This window comes from Dendroctonus ponderosae, unplaced genomic scaffold, assembly GCF_020466585.1.
Source record: "Dendroctonus ponderosae isolate FM_Combo_2020 unplaced genomic scaffold, Dpon_F_20191213v2 Dpon_F_20191213_8, whole genome shotgun sequence".
NCBI lineage: Eukaryota > Metazoa > Arthropoda > Insecta > Coleoptera > Curculionidae > Dendroctonus > Dendroctonus ponderosae.
Window position 1 is genome coordinate 892,907 of NW_026019016.1, and position 21,700 is coordinate 914,606.

General features: G+C 35.9%; 1 protein-coding gene across 2 annotated transcripts in view; it reads right to left on the reverse strand.

The window, feature by feature from the left end:
* The window catches only part of LOC109544899 (irregular chiasm C-roughest protein), a 143,870-nt gene that overhangs the window by 63,373 nt on the left and 58,797 nt on the right, over positions 1–21,700 (reverse strand). For both annotated transcript variants that reach the window (XM_019915320.2, XM_048668902.1), the window contains exon 2: positions 10,265–10,392. In XM_019915320.2, the coding sequence (XP_019770879.1) occupies positions 10,265–10,392 (128 nt within the window). The remainder of the gene's footprint in view (positions 1–10,264; positions 10,393–21,700) is intronic.

Below are 21,700 nucleotides of genomic sequence, written 5' to 3' on the forward strand. Positions count from 1 at the left end.
AATATCGGTTAGTATTAGTAGGTTTTCTATAGACCAAGGTTTCGAAATTGTCTAAATTTTTCTAAATTAGTGTATCGAGAAAAGGAATTTGGTGATCTTTATCAATAGTGAATTTAATTGTTGGTTCTTTATTATTCAGATACGATAAAAATTCATCAAGTTTTTGTTCGCCATGACTGTAAATGGAGAATACGTTATCTATATAACGCCACCAAATTATTGGTTTAAATTTGTAATTATTAATGAAAGTTGATCCAAAATTTTCAAAAAATTTCAAAATTATTAAGAAATAATTAATTAAACAAACTTCAGTTGTGTTCAACTTTGAAGGCAAATACCGAGTGTTTTCCGGTAAATTTGCGCAATATAGATTGGACTCGGTCATGTCTTTTCGCCGTCAATTTTTCAAGTTTTCCGTGGTTTGAAACTTTCAAAGATAATGATGTTTATCAGATGATCGATGACTTATTCGCCAAAAGCCGAAACCCCGCTTTTAATACGGGACCGAAATTATTCATTCTCTTTGCGTTCCAGACATTTATAAAGCAATTTTTTATTGGCAACCCGAGTTGCCACGTAATTTATATCCGCCGATATTTTACATAAAGTAAACCCCAGATGCCGACCTAGCGATATTTCTCCTTGAGTACATATTGAATTTTTCCTAATACGTTCATATTTCTTTTACACTTCAAGGAAATCGGTTTTGTGGTACTGTTTTTTTTGCGTTCATTCGGCACGTTTCATTAAGAAGTTTGCGATAAATCCCAGCAAACTGTCGCTCGTTTTTCTTGATTGAAAAGTGGTCGTCTAATGCGGCCAACAATTCACTTTGGGAACAAATTCCTGTCCAGATTATTATACATAATTTAATTAAATACAGTACAATACCTGCTAAGTATCTGTTTAATTAAGCCGGCTAATTGTAATCTGTCATACCTATTCGTGATTTATTCTCATCGTCATATAAATTTCTGAATACGCTCCATCTAGTGCATACGTCTAGGTGTAATTATCAATAAATTTTAATTACACCAATCCGGATTTCGTGTTTGCGCATTGCATATTTCATCCGAACTGTACGGAATCTCCAATTTTCTTGTACTGATGTTTGAAATATTTCGTGGTTATTAATTGGCGTTTGATTGGCAGGCTCGCGTTTTCTTGGTCGCGTTCGAACTCGGCTGTTAAGCAAACGGAAATTATTACTATAATAATTACTGTGATTGCACGTGACTGTCCAACAGTAGGATGTATTTGTGTCAAAGGTTTTCTTTTTTATGCTGCTGATGATAATCTCGCAGTTTTTCGGCATTTTTGCCATCTTCTTCCAGTAAGAATTTTTAAAGGTGTGTTTTTTCAGCTGCAGGTCTACAAGGTGTTTGTCCTCACAAGAGTGCCAAGAGTTATATTTTACATTTCTTCAATTTTTCTTTCGTAATGTTTCCATCTGGATCTTTTATATTTTTACAACATTAATCTTCTTATGCATATGAAAGCTGTCGGACTTCTTTTCCAGCGCCTCTATAGCTTCACTATCTTCTTATGCAATTCTGCGTATTTCTTTTCCCTATTCTTCAACTTTCTTCTTTACTCCACAAAACTCAAAATCTCAGATGTCTTAGTCTGATTCCCATTGTCTGTTAGGTGGCTTGTTGCAAATGTTCTAAAACGTTTCTGCAGTACTTCCCATTTTTCTCGGTGTTATTTAAGCTTCTCCACCCTTTCATTTCCCTTCATCTTCTGCACCAGTCGTCGCATATTGTGGGTTAAGTGCAGTTTACTGTTTTAGATTTTCATTCATCATCCCATTTGATTCAGCCTTATAAACAATGCTCCAATTATGCAAAAAATAATGCACAACTGTGCATTATTAACAAAATAAAATAAAAAATCGGATTCTGCAATTGTAGTTTAGTTTATCAGTTTTGTATCAATTTCACCTATAAAGTGTTCTGATGAAGTAATCCAAAATTATCTACTTCTGGCCCCACATGGGCTTAGTTATTTGAATAATATGCGATTTGGACACCTATATTATGCAGCTGCATTATCGACAATAATGACAACTTGTACCTGTTATAATGCGGTTTAAATAGCGGATACATTTATTACAAATTTCAATTTAAAACACGCGCCAACGAGGCTGATGGTACTTTGTTGCAACCGGCAATATTTTCCTTTATTAACTTTGGTGATTACATAGTCGTAAATATTCAGTAGCTTTCCCTGGATTTTAAAAACGCTAACCATGTTTAGAGAAGGTTAGCTTTAATAATCCCCATAAATTCACCTGGTTTACTGTTCGCATCACTTTTCGCCCTTTATTGTTACTTCAGAGTAAATGAATCCGGAATCAGAAAGCTTTTTTAAATTTTAGAGTCGTCAAACTCCAGTAAGCTGAGAAAAACTACTTAAACAAACTTGGATTCTCCTCGAACATGAGTTCCTAATAGAAAGTCTAATGCATCTTAAATCCTGAGCGAATTGTATCACTAATTCCTTGACAATCTCCTCTAATTTAAATCGGCAAAGTTTTCCTCGACGAACATGTGATTCCGCATATTTTAGTCGACGTTACGAGTGATTTATAATCACCGGGATATATGGTGGCTTGATGAGAACAACTCTGCAATTACCCACATATTTCGGAATACCCCTGATGGATCTACGTTTAATCTACGCTTCCTTAATGGGGATGAAGATGTTATGCAGACGAACGTAAATCTAATCCAGTTTAATTCGCATCTAGGGCTCAGTAAAATATTAATCAAAGTTAAAAGGCGACATTTTCCTGCGATCTTGGCTATTAGAGGAGGATCAAATTGAATTTTAACTGAACAGTAGAGAGCAGAAGGAAAAAACGGTTAAACTAGTGAAACATATTGGGATTTGATCCATTAGGCCGATGAAATAAATATGCGGGCCATTTTCAGCCGCAAAACCAACCACTGTACCTCAATTTTTCTTTTAAGGCCAATATATATTCGTTGAGGCAAAAAAGAATGTACCCGTTCTTCTGAGGTTGAATTAAAGATGACCGAAGTTGATAGAGACTTATCGAGACCACATCTCTTTGAAAGGTAAAGTAATGGTATTTTCAAAGTATATATTTTATCTGTCATTCCAGGAGATTGTGCATTAGGGTAACACGGCCTGGGATTTGTTACTCTTTCGAATTGTGTCGACGGTTTTTCCTTACCATTTGTTTCAAGTTACATGTAATTTTCCGAATGTATTCTCAGTATAAACTATATAAATTCCAATTTCTTTCAGTTAATGCACTATTTTATTCAATTTTTCGATCGAAAGGAAAGAAGTTTTTCGCCAAAACATTTTGCAAGCCTCAGCTTTTTTGAACTTTTGGGCGCAGTCGACAGCACACCAGACTATGGAACAAATTCGCAAATTTCTCTGTACCATGAACAATAATGAATTTAGATATTCATTCTAGAATCATTTAGAGCCATGAAAATTGTAATCTTGCAATATTTTTCTTTAAAAATCCAAAATTTTTAAGTGTGTTTTTGAGCTAAGTCGTTTTGTTACAGACAAAGAAACGTTTCTGTCAAAAATCTCACATCTTTCAAAATGCTTACAAAGCTGCATTATTTTCATCTTAACGATGCGCGAAATACTACGGGATCTCGGAAAAATACTCTAGAAGCTTCAGACCCAAAATAGTTGATATTTTTGGCCCGTTTCAGGCAACTTTTAAGCCGCCACAACATATTTGCTTTCTTATACCCGAAACTCTTGACATATCTATGCATACTGGAAAGTTTCTTAGGTGGGAAGCAAGCAATTGAACTCAAAAAATACGAAGAAAAATGTTGAATTTTGTTCCAAAATTTTGAAAGAAGTCAATTTTTCGCCAAGTCGCCAAAAATTTATCGAATTCTTCACCATCTTTTTTCATTCAACAGGTTCATTCAAAAGTACCCTAAAAGCTTGAGATCCAAAACAATTCGCATTTTTTACCCCGATCTGTAACGACAATATCTTTCTTATTATAGGCCAGAACTCATGCATATTGCGTACACATGCATATTGCAGAGGTTTTTAGCTCAAAAACAATCCGTTGAGCTTAACACATGCGATTGGAAAAGTTTGAATTTTAGTCGAAAATTTTCAAAGGTGTGGTCAATTTTTGACAAAAATATCAAGTTACTTAAAATACATCGGATTCGTCAGCATTCCGATTTAAAAGAAGGAGAAATTTAACACGATCATTAATAACCACGTTAGAAGCTTTAGATCCGAAGTAATTTACATTCTTGACCCATTTTAAGCGATTTTTTTGGTCTCTCATAGGTGCGGTTTGGGGGTGCATAGTAGAGAGCTTTTAGGTCAAAAACAATCCATTGAGCTTAAAAACTGAACACGAAAAATTTTGGATTTTTGTTCGAAAATTTTGAAAGAGTTGGAGGTCAGTTTTTGGGAAAAATGTCAAGGCGCTTTAATAGCATCGAATCCGTCAGCATTTCTATTTGAATAAAGCCGGAAATTCAACATACTCATGAAAAAGCACGGTAAAAGCTTCAGATTCGAAATAATTCACATTTTGGCCCAATTGAAGCGGTTCTGGAGCAGTTTTGCTCTTTAAGGCACAATGTGCTTCTTATTCTAGATGAAAAAACTATGCATGTGCATACTGGGTAGCTTTTTAGGTCAAAACCATGCATTAAGTTAAAAATCCTGAAAACTTCTCAATTATAATCGAATAATTTTTAAAGGGTGTAAGTAATTTTTTTTTGAAATATCAAGTCGCTCAAAATACCTTGAATTTTTGTACGATGAAAGCGAGAAATTCAACACGCTCATTAAAAAGCTCGCTAAAACCTTCATATGCAAAATCATTCACGTTTTTCGACTATTTTAAGTGCGTTTTGAGCAGTCCCGAGTTTTAACGGCAGAATCTTTGTTATTTAGATCAAAACACTTTACATATGCGTACTGAGTAGGTTTTTAGGTCAAAAACAATGCATTCAGCTGAAAATTCGACCATAAAAAATTTGGATTTTTATTGAAAATTTTTGAAACAGTGAAGAGGTTTTTGGAAAAAATTTCAAGCTACTCAAAGTGCACCAAATTATTCATCATTTCTATTTCAGCAAGACACATAATTTTACCAGATTTTGCGTCTTTTACTTGAAAATTGGCCAATTTCAATCCGCTAAAATTCCCAAAAATTCAGACCGACAGTACCAAATAAGCCATAATAACAAAATTGTATAAATGCTGTCGCGTCGGACGTTTTTATGGCCATACAAGTCTAGGGTGTACAATTTATTATCTGCTAGCACAAAGAGAATAATAATTAAAAAGTAAAAATGTAATTTATTTCCCGAGCTATGCTGAGGCTGTAAATTATCTTGCATGAAGGGAGACCTGACACCTGGGTTATTATAAATCGTTAGGAGAAACTTCGACTTAACTTCCTCGTTTAATTGTTTCATTTAATTGCTAATATTGTAAACTGTTCATTTATGCACAACACCCGGTAAAGATCGGCAGACTGTTTACCGAACACTTGATTGAAATGGTCTAGTAAAATTTGTAAATGTTAACAGTTCCGACATAATTGCAACGCTTTGTAGTGGAAATGGTTATAAAGTTAGTGCAGGAACTAAAGAGCAAACAATAACATCAAGCGCTCCGAACATCAGATACACAAAGCATAGCGGCTGATTTAAGATTGTTTGCTCCATATCTTCCGGCATAATACAGCGATCTTCGGGAGCAAACCGAAGATGCATTATCAGCAATCAAATATTTCGAATTATCAGGCATAAACATGGAAAATAGTTCATGTAGTTATAACCTGAAGAGCAAAAGTGTCAAAATAAATTCGAAAAAAGCAAACTATAATAATCAGTCAGGACTCGACTGCTTAGGCATAATTAATGAGTCCACAGTTAAAAAAATTGCCATTTTAACTCCAGATCATCCATCACCCCAAAAAGAGCGTAAATACTGAAGAGGATGTGGCGTATATGCTATTCTGAAAATGCGAAGTAAATTGTTGCATTAGCACTCAAACAACTTGTTGGGCACACGTTTATTGCTTAATTATTTAGCTGCAAATCAACTAGTGCTTTTATTAATTGATTTCCTTTTTATCGAAAAAAACCAATTCGAAATCCCAATGAGAATAATTTAGCAAATAAAAACTAATATATCCGAACCTAGTTTGCATATCGCCAAACCACATAGACATTTTAATTAAGGGCTTAAAAACAATTTACCAAATTTAATTAACATATACATTTTACGCACGTTAAATTTGATCAAATACCGCATTTCATGTCCAAATATGGCGTTAATGCTGATTGTTCAAATATTTGTTTGCAGCAAAATGATTTATATTGGCCTGTATCAATAAATTATTATTGAAAAAATCCAATGAAATAATACTCATAGGACTCTAGGAGGATATGGAAATTGTGTGCTGGAATTTTTATTGAGTCAAAAGTAAATTTGAAATTTAAGTGAAATTATTTTGCTTTTAGAGGCAAATACCGAATTAATTCACTTCCTACGTGCGGTTTCGAAGCCACAAAACTGCCACTTTTCTGATTAGCCGATTCTGAAATCTCGCCGCTTTCCTCAATATTCATTTGGTAAAACAAAAGGGCAATCGGTCGGAGCGCCCATATTTCTCCACGGGAACTAATGTTGGGCATTATCATTGCAGCCTCCTTTTGACGGAATAACAAATGTTTACGATATGCGAAGATGGGAGACTAAGTAAATGCGATAAGAAGCATGTGAGCCTGCGGGTTTTGATTCGCATTACTACGAAAGTGAAGCTTTTCTGAAAAATCATTTATGTTTTCTATTAGATTTGCCACTAAATCGAAGCAAAATCTGCCCGGTTTTTGGCCCTCGTAAGCAACTATGATTTATATATACATGTCTGGATTTCTACGACTGTCTCTAGGTTGCACACTTTTCTTATACACTATCTAGTATTTTTCTTGTGTGTGCTTTACTAACTGTCTCCCATCGACCTCATCCATTATATCCTATCCTATGCCGATTTTCTGGGTGATTTTTTAGTTTATGATTCTTCCTGTGGCCAAGATTCTTCTTCTGCTTCCTGTGCTGGCATCCCAGACTTACACTCCATACATAATTACACCACAAGATTGGTTCTTCTTCTTTAGAACTTCTTCCGTTTGCTTGCTTATGTTCTTCTCATGTTCCTAAACCCTTCTTCTGTCGGAATTTTTCGTATAGGATTTAAGACACCCAAAATAATACCCTAATTAAAACTGAGCCGACTTTCGGATCAGTATAATTAATTTAGCAACCCGGCACTTTATCTGTTATAAACCTTCCGCAATTATTTTTCATTTATGCTTGCAAATGAGATTTAATTCGGGGTTACATTATGCCGTTTAAAATACATTTTGCCGGTTGCAACATGTGGCAAGTTTCTTGAGACTAATTACACTTGTATTACACGAATGAGAAATGCTATTGTTTCACTTGGGTTATGCTCTCAGGTTGGCTGTTTTGGATGATTTATGACCCCCGCTCAAGACGTGACATGTTTTCTTAGCAGCCCTTTGCATTTTTTCACTATTTTAACCCACATTAATTACGGCTTTCATTTTTAACCTACGCTCGATTTGGTGTCAGTTCGATGCTTTACCTATTTTTCATAAAACTGCACGTTCATGTGTGCAAAGCAACACTCAATAATCCAGCAATCAATGAAATTACATTTGGGAAAAATACCCGAAGCAAACTTCACCTTAAAGGCGTTAAGCGATTTTAGCCCATCAGGACAAAATCGAATTCAATTGTCCTTTATGTGCATCTTCAAAAATATGCTTCAATGATATTCAGCAGAGTAAACCCCATTGGCTTGCACCAAAACAACTGAAATTTTTATAGGGCGCAATTACTCAAATTTATCACTTTTGCAGAAAACGGGCCATAAAACCGACTACATTTAGCTCTCGCAGTAAACAATTTTAGTGGAGATTTATCCAAAATTTCGGTCAATAAGAATTTATTTGTTAGTTCAGTTTAATGAGACGAATGTTTATTAGCTGCAAGTCTCCTGTAAGATCAACAGCAGAATGGTTCTATTAGACCGCCACTATTATGCTAGTGGAGTCTTTTGAACACATAAAAGGCTCCTAAAATCGTGAAAACAAAGTCATAATTTTGCCAAAACAGGGGAGTTTTTACCGGCGCGCTCTTAGTAGGCAGGTTAATGTGGACTTCCAAGTTGAAATGCCGATTTAATCCCTCTTAATAGCGCATTTAATGGCCAATTATAGATAACTTAGGAAATGCTGCCGAATGATTTTTCGCAGATTAGGAATAATTATTGATTACGAAAATTTCATTTTGAATTAGTTCCTAATCCACGTTTAATGCCAATAATTCGACGACATTGCGATTTCTTCAAGGAAAAACTGATTTCTGTCCCTCTATAATGGCGCATTGGAACGCTATCGGCCAAAGCACGGGTGGCTTAATGATCATTTATGGCCAAGTTGCAAAGCGTATCTCTCTAAAATTGACAGGAAAAGCGTGTTTTTGCGCTGCAAAAAAGGCTACATCAAAGCGAGTGGTCATGGAAAATCATAAAACGCGACCGGCTATAAAACAGCCGTTTATTTTTCCGGTCGATAGATCTGAACTCCTCGGTTGATCAAGTCAACTGTCCCTTTTCTCTTTTGCCTGTTAATTCAAGGCACAATCAGTTGAGTAACTCCAAGGGGATGGCGCGATTTAAATCTTCATATTATGCGTGCCATTTTCAGATTGTTATTTTCTAGAAGAAAAAAAAGTAGCTCTGTATTGTTTCTTGAGCGCGCTTGTATTACTTTATTTATCCGTCTTTTACTTATCTTCAGGGTCATTTTTCAGGCAATTTAATCGGTAATTTAACTCAGACTGTTTTAAAACTGACCCAAATTAACCAAACTTGATTGAATTTATCCACAAAAACTTTACATGAAAAGGACGGCGTAGAAGAAATAAGCGAATGCAACTCAAGTATCGCAAGTTATAATTGATCTAGTTGGAAGAACAGTTAAAAAACAGATGCAAGTTAAAATCAAGATACTGAAAATAAGGTTCAAAATGAACAAAGCAGCCACGTCCCGGTAAAAAAGCTTCGGTTACGAAACGAAGCTATCAATAAAGCGACGGAAGCTACATGAAACCCCTAGATAAGTTCCAAGTTCCGTATTTCAAAAGATAAATACTCATGATTATGTATGAGGACTAGACAAACATGCCAGTGGATGTTTCGGCCCTAATTTAATAAAGAAAACTCTCAAAGCCCGATTACCATATTTCCTCCGAAGATAAGTTTTTGCCGATATTGCATGTGTGTAAAATATTCAATTCATTATAATGTACATCAATTATTGGCCTTATCTTGGACCTATTTTGCATATTCAATCATGATGTCTTCCTTGGCCTTTCTATGGTCCTAAACGAGGAAATAAGCGAGATTTTGCAAAATCCTTGCACAGCGAAGAAACGTAGGAAAAGAGAAAAATATTTGCACATGAAAATTTACAGATCAGAAAGACATAACGGATTTTTGAGGGAAATTGTGCGCAATCCACGGCTCTTTTAAATCATTTCTTCATCATCCTTACAATCAATATAATTGCTACATCAGTACAAAATATTTGAAAATAATTTTCCTCAAAATCTCAATTTCCATTCGCGAATTATTCAGTTGGGAATAATTTGCCAGCACCTGTTATGCGCTCTTCGAAATCATTAAAGGCTTTGTTTCGTGGAAGCGCGACTTTCGCCCCCAAAGAAATAAGTCGACGCGACTTAGATTGTTGAATGTTTTCAAATCGCACTAATTAAAATAACACCTTATTCCGTAATGAATTTGAGTTCGGCAAAGAAAACAAATATTAGGTCGATTCATTGCACTTAACCGATTAAAAAGCGATTCGGAATTGAAACGAAGAAACTCGGTGACGTAAATGTAAAAGTTTTCCAGATTGCGATGGATTTATTGGACCGTGAAAATTCCGAAAGCGAGAAACTTTTTCAGATTTCCACACTGGAGTATTATTATGCGAAAACAATAATTCGGAAGCTATCGGCTTTAAATCCATTATTTCAATACAGCTCATTTCGTTCGGCTTCAGGGCGTCGATCAGAGCTTTTAGTTGATGTACTTTGTAGGTGTTTTAAAAGGAAATAGATTTATTAGAATTTAGTAACACGAAGGCTTTTTGTCGCATTTGGTCGCCAATGAAATTACCTTATTGTCCTTTTGCCATGAACACGATCCTTTCTTGTTGAGCACTTTACACTGTAAGTAGGCATCTTGTCCAGGATTCACCTCAGTGTAGCTCGGCTGCCGCTCAAATTTTTGTTGGGCCCAGATATCTGGAAAAACATCAATAAATTAAAACTCTACATCATAATTTTCCGAAAACCCCCAAAAATAATTGCACAATAAAAGAATTTTGCAATTAATTCTCTAACCGCTTTTGCGCCAGAATTGTCGAAGACTTCTATTTTTCTTGAGGATAAATGGAAATTACAATTCCGCACCACTTGTTCAAGTAATTACATTCCAGAGCTAATTGAACGTTCCAAAAAAAGGAGCCAAGACCTTGTCGAATAATCGAGTTAACGGGGCACATAAACCTAGAGGCAATTTTAGCTATTATAGATGGATTTCACCTAGAAACTCCCGGTTGATTTTCTGGTTTACTTCAATTTCCCTCCTAAGTCCTTAGTTCACTCTGGTGCTTGCCATTGAGGCTCGGCGTCATTACAAATGTTCAACAAAATACATCGGTGACTAAACTGCAGATTCAACTTCCAGCCCTTGTTGTTTGCTCATTTGCAAGTGCGAGAAAAAATGAATAATACATTAATATTGTGGCAAAGCAAAATGAAGGAAGAGGGTTGAAAATATTCACGTGATGCTTATTCACAGGAATTTTTTATGTTGTTTTTTCCAAGACGCTTGTAATGGTTTAAGAAAATAAAGGCTCCAATTTCCTTGGCACCTAAATTGATATTTTTCAATACCCATCGATTTGAAGTGGTTGGAAAATTCAGCAGAGATTCGCGGTCATTGCTAACAGCTTTGTTTCTTTATTTATTTATTTTCCTTACTGCGTGCAATTGTTATCAAATTCCTATCCTTCCTGGGTCTCAGTCAAAGTGTGAAGTAAAAATTACTAAGTACAAAAGTAGAAAAAGAATACTATTTAAACTCAACATTATTAAGTAATTCTGATTTATTTTCCTGACTGCGTGTCATTTGAATATCGTTTATTTCATTACGTTTCGGCGAGACAACAGCGCAATCATCAGATTTAAAAGTTACACAAACTCATGATTGGTAAAAATCAACGTTCTTTTAGTTCTATGCCTTCTTGAAACCTTAAATTTGACTATTGGCAAATTTTCATTTTTATTTTCATTTCGTTTATGTCATATAACGTTTCGGCGAGACAACAGCGCCATCATCAGATTTAAAATTCAACACAAACCCATAATTGGGAAACATTCGATTCTTTTTCTCTCTCAGAAAGAGAGAAAAAGATTCTCTTTCTGAAAGATTCTAATGTTTCCCAATTATGGGTTTGTGTTGAATTTTAAATCTGATGATGGCGCTGTTGTCTCGCCGAAACGCTATATGAAATAAACAATGTTCAAAATTTTTACTTCACACTTTGAGTAAGACCCCGGAAGAATATCATAACAAGTACACGCAGTCAGGAAAATAAATCAGGATTGCTTACAGCTGAAGGCCGAAAAAATTCGGAAGTTTTGTTTCAAAATCAGTAAAATCCATTCCTTAGAACCAGCCACTTTGAATTGAAAGTGAAACATTTGGTATGTGAAAGTAGATAGTATTAAAAAAATATGTTTATTCTAACGCACGAATGCACGAAATTTCAAAGCTCTTCCCTGTTGAATAAATAAAACTTTACAGCCTTATTAAATCTAACTTTTCCTTCTTGTCGGGAATTTGTTTCGCTCCCCTTTTCCATCAAAATCTGATATGTATTCTTCGGGGGCTTTTATATTTTTTTGAAATAAAAGTTCCGAAGTGGGTGTTTGCATGAATTTAGAATGCCCTACTAAATATAACCTGATTTATTTACTTAGGCCTTAGCCAATTATTGCAGGAAACCAGCAGGTCAATGTGCAAGAAAACGAACTTTGAATGAAATTAATTTCCAAATAGAACAAACATTTTTGTCATCAATATTTCAGCCCGTGAAATGCAAATTAATTTACTTGTTTCATCGGTTGCATTCCACTTTTTTTTGGATATTTACCCTCAACACTGGGCCCCTAAACAGGTAAAACGGCTCGCTATTTACCAAAGCCATTTACCGTGATGACGATATCTCGTGAAAGTATTGAGTTCAGCGCCCATAAGAGCGAATTCAAAGGGCATATTCAAATTTCGTCGAGAGCAGTCCCCAAAGAAAAATTAATTTTGTAAATCCCCCTTATCTGTGTTCCAAGTGCAAATTAGAAGCCTGATTTTGTCCCTCAACTGCCCTCCTGACGCCAGCCTCATTAGAATAAACAACATAGCTTATTCTCTTATTATCCCTGTTCGCTCTTTAACGTTTTTTTGCCTTTTGCGAGCCTTTTCATGTTTTCCTTTTTCCCTCTTATTATGCCGGAACATTTGTTTTATGCATCCCCGATGTTTTGTTTTCGCGCGCCACCCTTTCAGTTGGCTTATGAGTGACATCAGACGTTTTTTTGCGTTATAAAACCCTACATAGAATACAGGGTGAACACACACAGTTAAAATCAACTTCAAGAAAAGATATTAGGAGTCAACTATTTGCTCCCAGAAAAAAAATATTCGCAATCCAAAGCCACTTTAGACTAACATTCGCTGTGAAAGAGCAGGAGTCCAGAGCCAAACATGGTTGGGCACAATGGGGCTTTGTATTGCTGCAAAAAGCGTTCTCAAACCCTCGAAAGCCAAACGCCCGGTTTATCTATTGTGAATATTAATAAAGTTCCCTACCAAACTCTAATATTTAGTAGTTTTCCCTTAGCAATTGACAATGATTCAGTTGCGTTGGCCCAAGGGTGGGACTCGTGTAAATCAATTTGCCGGTGAAACTTTAAAAAGAAAAACTTTGGAAACCGATGCACCTGATCGTCTTTCAGGGCCCTAAGCCGGCAAAGTAGCAAATTTCTAAGCGTTGCCCATTTTATTCGATAGTTTCTCCTGACAGAAAAAATAGTTTTTAAGATCAAAGAAAGTTGCAGTTGCTTTAAACAAGCGCTATCACACAGTTCCAGTTAAGAGAAAATCTGTCTTTCAACGGGGGATTTGGGGTGGCAAAATAAGGTAATTTCTGTGCGACAAATGCTGGTGTTTTTGTCCGAAAAAATTGATTCGATCGAGCAGTTCCTTGTCGTCCTATCACGATCTCGTTATGTCAAAAAATTGGCGCAGATAAATCTGGTTTGACGCCGAGATCTCTCGATAAATCGCGCAATCAGGAGATAAATCGAATACATGTTCGTCGCTTTATTTACAAGAGAAAGGCGTTTCGATACATGAAATATATGTCACCAATATAACTGGACGTTGTGTCGTTTTATGTTTCATGAGCCAGCAAAATGATTTGTGACGCTCCTGTTGTTTCCAACCATTTCTCCGGATGAAATTGACCTTAACTGCCACCAAAAATTAAGAAAAACACCTTCATTCTCTTGTTCGTATGGAACTCAACAGATACTACTAATAACGCATTATACCTACTCCTGAGCCCAATATGAATACTTTCCATATTCTGCCGATAAATTATCAGAATTATTCCCGTCACGTTTCAAAACAAATTCGATCGCTTTAAATCCACGAATAGGAAATGGAAACGTTTTCAGCACAGAAAACCAAAGGGTCGCCCATATATTTTATCGACAAAGCTAACGGTAGAGTAAAATAGCCCTTTATAAGATATAATCTGAACCATACAAGACATATTCTGGACATTAACGTTTTTCGCACCCTCTATTTGTCTGCTTCAAACAACCGGCAAAGCTATTGAAAATTTAAACTATCGCAAAGTTTCACATTCCCGTGAGTAATTGTTGGAATATTTAGGCGAATCGGAACGCATGGAAAAGATCCGCCTATCTGAAAGCATCGCTAGAAGGCTCATCTATATAATTAGGACATATATTTGGAGCCAACTCTCATTACCTACAATCATGGCTTTTATCCTTTGTAATGTGGCTTTTTGTAAACAACATGGGCTCCATTCTGAGCCCGTAGGTGATTTATGAAAGTGCTTATCGTCAATGTTGATTTATCTTCGGTTTTATGACGTATCGAAATGGGCCTGAACACAAACGCTCAAAAATCGCACCTTCAGCGAAAATGTAATTTTTCTTGAGCCGCCGCCTTGCAATAAAATCATCTGCTGCTTTACACCTCTCGACTTATTTTGTTGTTTCGTTGGTTTGGACGCATAAGCTCTAGATAATCACACGCATGTAGTCAAAACATTTTCGAGAAATCCTCATTTCCAAGACTAGATTTATATGAATCAGATGTAATCTAGTGTAAACAATGGCGTTTGCGGTAAATTTAACACCAAACCCATATATCACGTATAATTTATACCGCAGGGAAGTAAAGTTTAATATTCCAGCCATGAAGTGCTTAACACTAATGTGAGCCGGGTCTGAGCCAGAAAATGCGAAATTTATCTTTGAAGAAACATTTCTTTCCGAGAAGTACACGAGTTTACAATATTGAGAAATTTTTGGAATTTTGGCAACAGTTAGTTCCGAGTCGGCTCTAATCCGGTTTAAGGGCCAATAAAGCCAGACGATCGCGATTTTCTTTTCAATTAACTCCATTTATATTTAAATTCGTTTTAATTCGCCGGCTCGTTGATTTCCCTTCTGTGCAACTCGTTCCGAAAACTTTCAAATCTGAACCGAAATGTCTGTAATTCTCCGTTCTTATTATTCTACTTGCCTCTATCCAGTGTTTGTCAGTAATGGAAAGTTTTTCAAAACTTTCCTTCAGAATGATTCGGAACCAGCTGGCAGATACCGAACTTATATGTATATTAATATTGAACTCCTCCAAATGGAGAGTCGAATATAAATGCATTGGATTTGTATTTGCTTTTAACGAAATTTGGAATTTATTCGCGACATTTTGAACGCCCAATAATCAATTATTACTTTAGGCAATCAATTCAACAGTCAACCTTTAGGCATCAATCGTTCCTGCTAGCATTAAACACGTTGACATTTTCCATAACACCAACGATTTAATATCCTAAAAGACTGTAAACTATTTTACAACTAGAACGAAACTGGCATTCGGCAAACTTTTACTACTTATTTGCTACCATTTACGTGAGGAAATTACTTAAAGTTTGCAATACCCATTTCCATATCTCAGAAAGACAATTTAACAGATAAGCGACTATCGTAAAATTTTAGCAATAATATTTTACCTGAAAACTGGGTTTCTTATATAAAATATGTAATATAGATTGCGTGCATGGGATTCACGATATGTATAATAAAATTTGTTTATGGCCATGGCTCTAGGCGGCAAGAAATCGAAAACGATGCTCGGGACTTTTATTTTCATTATTTAATTCTATTAACTGAAGTAACTGTGTTTTGGCAAGCTCAGTCTGGGGAATTTCGAAGCGAAAACATCACCAAATATTTCCATTTTTATGCTCACGTTTTAAGAAGGAGAATTCCTGGTGTTTCTTCTCTGCTCGYTCAAAGCTTCCAACTGTGCTTTAAATATCCGAAAGTTTTCAGTTTTAATTGAAAAGTCCTGGAACTAAAGAGTGATAAAAATGTGACTGGATTGATATTTTAAATTCCAAAAGTTGKATACCTAGAAAGCCGAAAAGTMGATGAAAAACTGAAGTTTAGTCTSCTGAGTTGCATGAAAAAAAAATCTGACATATAAATAAAATTCCTGCAAATTAYTTAGTAGTTTTAGTTTAAATTAATTAGTGGATTATTTTCACAACGTTCTTCAACCGATTTCTCAAGCGCTCCCAAAGCGACCCACACAGAGATAATATTTAGGATTTCCGCTCAAAAACCGTTCAAAATAGATAGAAAATGTTGATTATTTGGGAACTGGAAAGGCCCCGGTGATTTTTAATTAACTCGTTGCATTGCGTGTCTCTTTCCGATGAAAGTGTTGTAGAATTCGAGGAATTTTTTMGAAAAATCTCATGAAATTTTCGACCAAAAATCAAAATTTTACAATCCTGTTTTTTGCCCTTATTGTATTGTTTCCGACCTAAGAAGCTGCCCAATATCGAATATGAAGGTTGTGGGTCGATAATAAGGAAGATATCGTCCGTTGAAGATTGCGACCGCGCAAAAACCGTTCAAAATAGACGGAAAATGTTGATTATTTGGGAACTGGAAAGGTTCCGGTGCCTTTTAATTAGCTTGTTGCATTCCTTGTCTCTTTCCGATGAAAATGATGTAGAAGTCGAGGTATTTCGAGAAACTTGAATTTTTTGGTAAAATCGACCTCTTACTCCCCCCTTATAAAATTTTCGACCAAAAATGAAAATTTCTCTGCCGTGTTTTTTGCGCTCATTGGATTGTTTRTGACCAAAGAAGCTTCCTAATATGCAAATAGAAAGTTTTCGGGACGACAATAAGGAAAAATTCATCAAAATCCCTCTTTGACTGTATGGAATCAAAAGTCCCGGAAATTGATCCAATTCACCTTTCTTCCCCTTCATCGGAAATTTGCGGTATCTGAAGCCTCACGTTTGAGAGTAATGATTTTTCAAAGTTACCTTCTGCAATCTAGAGGCTCTGAAATTCTCCTTTTTCATAAATTCCTCATTCATTCACTGTTTTTGCTGCTCGCCTAAAATGCTTGTGCTAAATTGATCAGATATACAAATTAAAATTTCGTCAATGAGATAAATGAATTAAATTTAAAGCAAGAAAAACAACGTTTTAGATTGAAGTAGATTTCGACTGCCCGCGTTGGTGCCAGTAATGGTTCGAATTCCGTTAATTGACGAAGAGATATTTGCAAAATTTGCTAATGGATTTTCAATTAGCGAATTACCTCTCCGATTTGATCGCGGAGAACTTTTGCACTAAAAGTTCGAATTAAATTCCACCAAGTGTTCCCGAATATTTCCAGTCAAGCGGTTCAATTAGCCCAGCAAAAGAATCGTCGAATTTAAAACTTTATTAATTACAACTCAGTAATATTCCGAATTCCGTTAATAATTCCGTGTAACTAGATATTTCTGACAAGCCTCTTTGGCGCTTGCAGGAAATTGCTGAAAAACTTTCCCGAAAAGTTTATCGCTTCGCCTCAAAGGGTTGTTTGAGTGCGTTTTGGGCGGTTGAGAAAATCGGCAATTTTCAGCCGTTGCAACAGCAAAATCACGAAAATCAATTTATGCGAGCTGGCAAATTGCTATATTACCTCTCGGACCCATTTCTCCCGGCTGCTGTCAAATCAGTCCCAATATTCTACACTTGGGACACCAAATTGATACTGAATGTACTCTGTAATCATGTAAATTCCTATCCTTGCAATGGACCAATTGGCATGCAAATTTCCATAGACGAAACGCATTGCAAAAGGATTTGTATTAACCTAATATCGGACACTGTAATCTGCAACGGCTTTTGCCATATTATAATTTCAGCCACAGTTTCAGTTTAGAGCGAAACGCAGTAACGATTTTCTTTTACTTTGTACAGCTGTTACACACTAAATACGAGTGGATCAAGTAGGAGAAAATACTTTTAAAGAGAGTTATTCAACTAAACATTGATTTAAAGTTGTTTTCCATATCCTTCTTTGCTCGAAATAGAGCCAATAATTTCAAAGCTTAGACTGCCGTTTAACATATCTGCAAGTGGCAAACTGCATAGAGGCATATTCGGTGGCTCTGGCAAAATAGCCGATATATCGGGATGATCTGTCGGATTAGTCGAGATATTCCTTTATTTGTCAGCCGCAGATATTTGCCGTATTTTGTCCACTATTCGAAAACAGAGCAGCTTTGCAATCAAAAATCGAAAGAGTAATTTATCTGGTATTTACGTGACTGGCTCTATCCTGTCGTATGCTCTAACTCGTATTTACGACTTTGGTGTGGCTTTGAGACATGCCTGCACCGCCCTAAAGAACGACAAATCCCATTGCTGATCTTATCGAATTCTTAGCATCAAGGTTGAAGACGAATTGTTGAATTTGAATGGGTTGAACGCAGTCACGATTAGATCGTTCCCAAACAGCGGGAAATGCAATTTGAGCCAGTCACCGTTTTAATTGCAGCTTAATCCAGTCTCGAGTGTAGAGCGTGAAAAATTCGAGCTCGTTGCTTACCATACAAGACAATCGGCAATTGATTGCATGTAGCCAATCAAATTCCCCTTCAGGTCAGTGTATTCCTTGAAGGCCGATAATAGCAGGCGAAATTAACATTTAAAGCGTAATAATTGGACAATTCGGCGTATTCTCCAGAGATGAATTGGATAATTAATCAGGACCTCATGATTATGGTACAAGCTGAAGGATCGGCAGGAACAATTATGTAAATTAGTGTGGAAACTTGCACGGTATGAAACTGTGCAGTTATCGAAGCGTTCCAAATGCGCCATGAAGCCATCGTGTCGATTTTCCAGAAATAACTCGTTTGAACGTTTAAGAGCTGTTTGTTTACAGCTTTGAAGAGCTGGAGTTTTTTTAAAGTTCACTTGGGCTCAAAAAGGGCCAAGGAGCTCATCAGAAAAAACTTCTAAAATTCCAATTGATTCATTGCTTGTTTCGCCGTTCCGTTTTGCAATAAATTCCAAAAATACTTGCAGAATTTATTGCATTCAAAACTAATCAAAACCGGGCTTAACGCCCAAAAAAACCACATGGAAAAGTTGGGAATGAAATTATATACTGAGCCGGCAACATTTTAATTAAATTTTGCCACACTAGCATAGAAACCGGCATTATATGGACAATGCGCGTAACGAAAGTTTCCATGCCTATAAAGTATGTATTTCTATTTAAAATCACAAACAGAGAGGATGTTCCGTTCGGAACAGAGGCATTTAAAACAGATTATTTATTCATATCTGCTCTACTCAGCGGGCGTATTAGAAAAGTTTAAATAATAGAAATTATTGAAAATTTCAAATTACTATTTTTTATTACTTTCCAATAGAAACTACATTAATATTTTGGAATCGACTCGGCGCAAATATCCATTTTTATGAATTTTTCTGAATGAAAACGAAATGAAGGAGTGCCAATCACACGCCTGTCCGTAGCCGATAATTAATCATATCCCTTGTGGAAATTCTTGAAGCTTTTGAAATTCGAATCTCTTCGGAACCGATAGCAGTCGGAAAACTGACACCCGCCAATAAATGGTGTCTGGAAATCGATTCCATGCATTCGTGTACGATTGGATTTGTTCACGTCCAATGCACTTGTATGGGATGATTAATAAAATTATTTTAAATTATACGACTGAATAAAATTCGCTCCTTATTTCTTCAGATCCCCTTGAAGATTCTAAATAATTTCCTTTGTTACCTCCATACTCAAGGCTTGACAGATTATCATTTTAGAAATGCAATCTGCTGACATCAGAGCATTTGTTGAATAATCCACTAGAAGCGTTGTAACAGCCATGTAGAGCAGCTACAGCCCAAAAGGAATTTTAAAATCAAGCAGGAGAACAAAAGCAGAGCTCTAAGCGTATACTAATAAAGTTGACTAAATCCACTAAATTTTCCATTGTTTTGGAGTATTTGGCAATTTAATCGCACACATTCTATGGTCAATATTTCTGTTGGGACAAAGAGTTTTTTACGGGGTCAATGCATGTGAAACCTTAACGTGGATGGATTTTTTTGATTAACCCGCCATAATCAAGTCGGATCTCCTCAAGAAGCACACATTTCAAATGCAAAATTTCCCAGCCGAATTCACTTTTGACCTTATGCAAAGGGAAATCGGAGACAAATCAACCACAAGTCCTTCAGGAAAAGCCTGAAAAATTTAACATTACTATTTGCGACCAATGAATCACTAGCAAAAGTACATACATTAAACAATGATTGTGAAAATACAAAATCAGACATTTTAGATTAAAAGTACTCGACAAAACCTTGTAGCAAAATAGGCAAAAATTGCAAAACCGGCCACCAGAAGCTATTTCCCTCTATACCGGAATTAATAAATTTGCGCATTTACAACATAATTTCTCGTTGCAAAGTGACTGAAAATTGTCATCATGAATATTGCGGAACAACATAATTTACGAGCGTATGACGCCCGCGGACTGGACGGAATTAAATGCACACTTTTTATGCATTCTGCTTTATATATAAACCCCAAAAAACTGATTGAACTTGTGATACCGTTCACATTTAAAGCTGATATTAAATATGAAAATTAAACAAATGCAAAAATTTATAATTCAAAGGACATTGAAATATAATAGTGAATTTATGGTTTTTAGGGTGTTTGTTGAAAACGCCTTTAAAAGCATTTATTTTCAGTCCTTTGCAGGACAATGGACGCCATTTTTTGTTATTTCCTAGATAGAAAAATGAATGTTGAGTGAATGTATTAATTATTAATGAAATTAAACCATTAGGCGTTTTTACCATCAAACCATTAATGCATTCAAAAATGTTGTTGCTCTATTAACTGACTGACTGAGATGCCATCGATGTGTAAATAAATAAACGAAAAGTACTACGCTAATGGAAGCGTCGAGAGACGAGGCGGCATTTCTTTAATAAATATTTAAACATCGAATACAGAAATAACGAATTTTAGTTTAGTGCCGGAACTGGTGACTTTCGGTATTAAAATACAAGCCTGCATGTTTGAAATATATAGAAAGGGAAATAAACTGAATTTTTAAAGCATCATCATCAGAGAGCGGCTGTTAAATTAAATTCTTTTCAATAATAAATGAAAGCGGCAAAACCGGTTTAATATGGGAAAAGATCACATATGAGTACAGATTCTTCTGTATTCTTTAATATCCTCTACTGAAAAAATGTTGTGTCTTTCTGCACAAACCTGGACAAATTTTATTGCTTTATATGAGACTGTGAAAAACATCAATCGAAAAGCACATGTGTTTGTGCAAGAACTCCTGACTTAGCTTTAGCCTTTCAAGCTTTACCCATCAGAAATGGAAACGAACAATGCACCTATTTATTCTCCAAGGTGGTACAACGCCCGACACAATTCGAATAAGAGCCAAATCCTGCTATTCCCGAATACAATTTCAGTGTCGAATCCTTTTTAAATGGAACAAACAAAAGGTGGCATATTTACATTCAATTTGCTGCTGCTTCGCTATACAAGTTTTCGAACGAATCCATCTTGGAGCGTCGTTTCCATGTGGGAGCTGCATTTTTGATATTACAAATCAAAACAGCGTTATCGCGCCCAATAGGGCAAATATGCTGCGGATTTATGCCACCAAAGGCTCAACATTTTGCACAGCTGGACATCAGATTGAGCACTTGGATTTGGCGAAGCACGCGCTCAGAACGTGTTCGCTTAAGTTGTCTCAACAGTGAACTTGAGAGCCATTCAATGAAACATGGAAAAATTGTCGGAAAGGTTGAAACTGCCGGCTGCAAACTTTGCGTTCAAAAACAGTACTGAAAAAGTGATTTATATTTT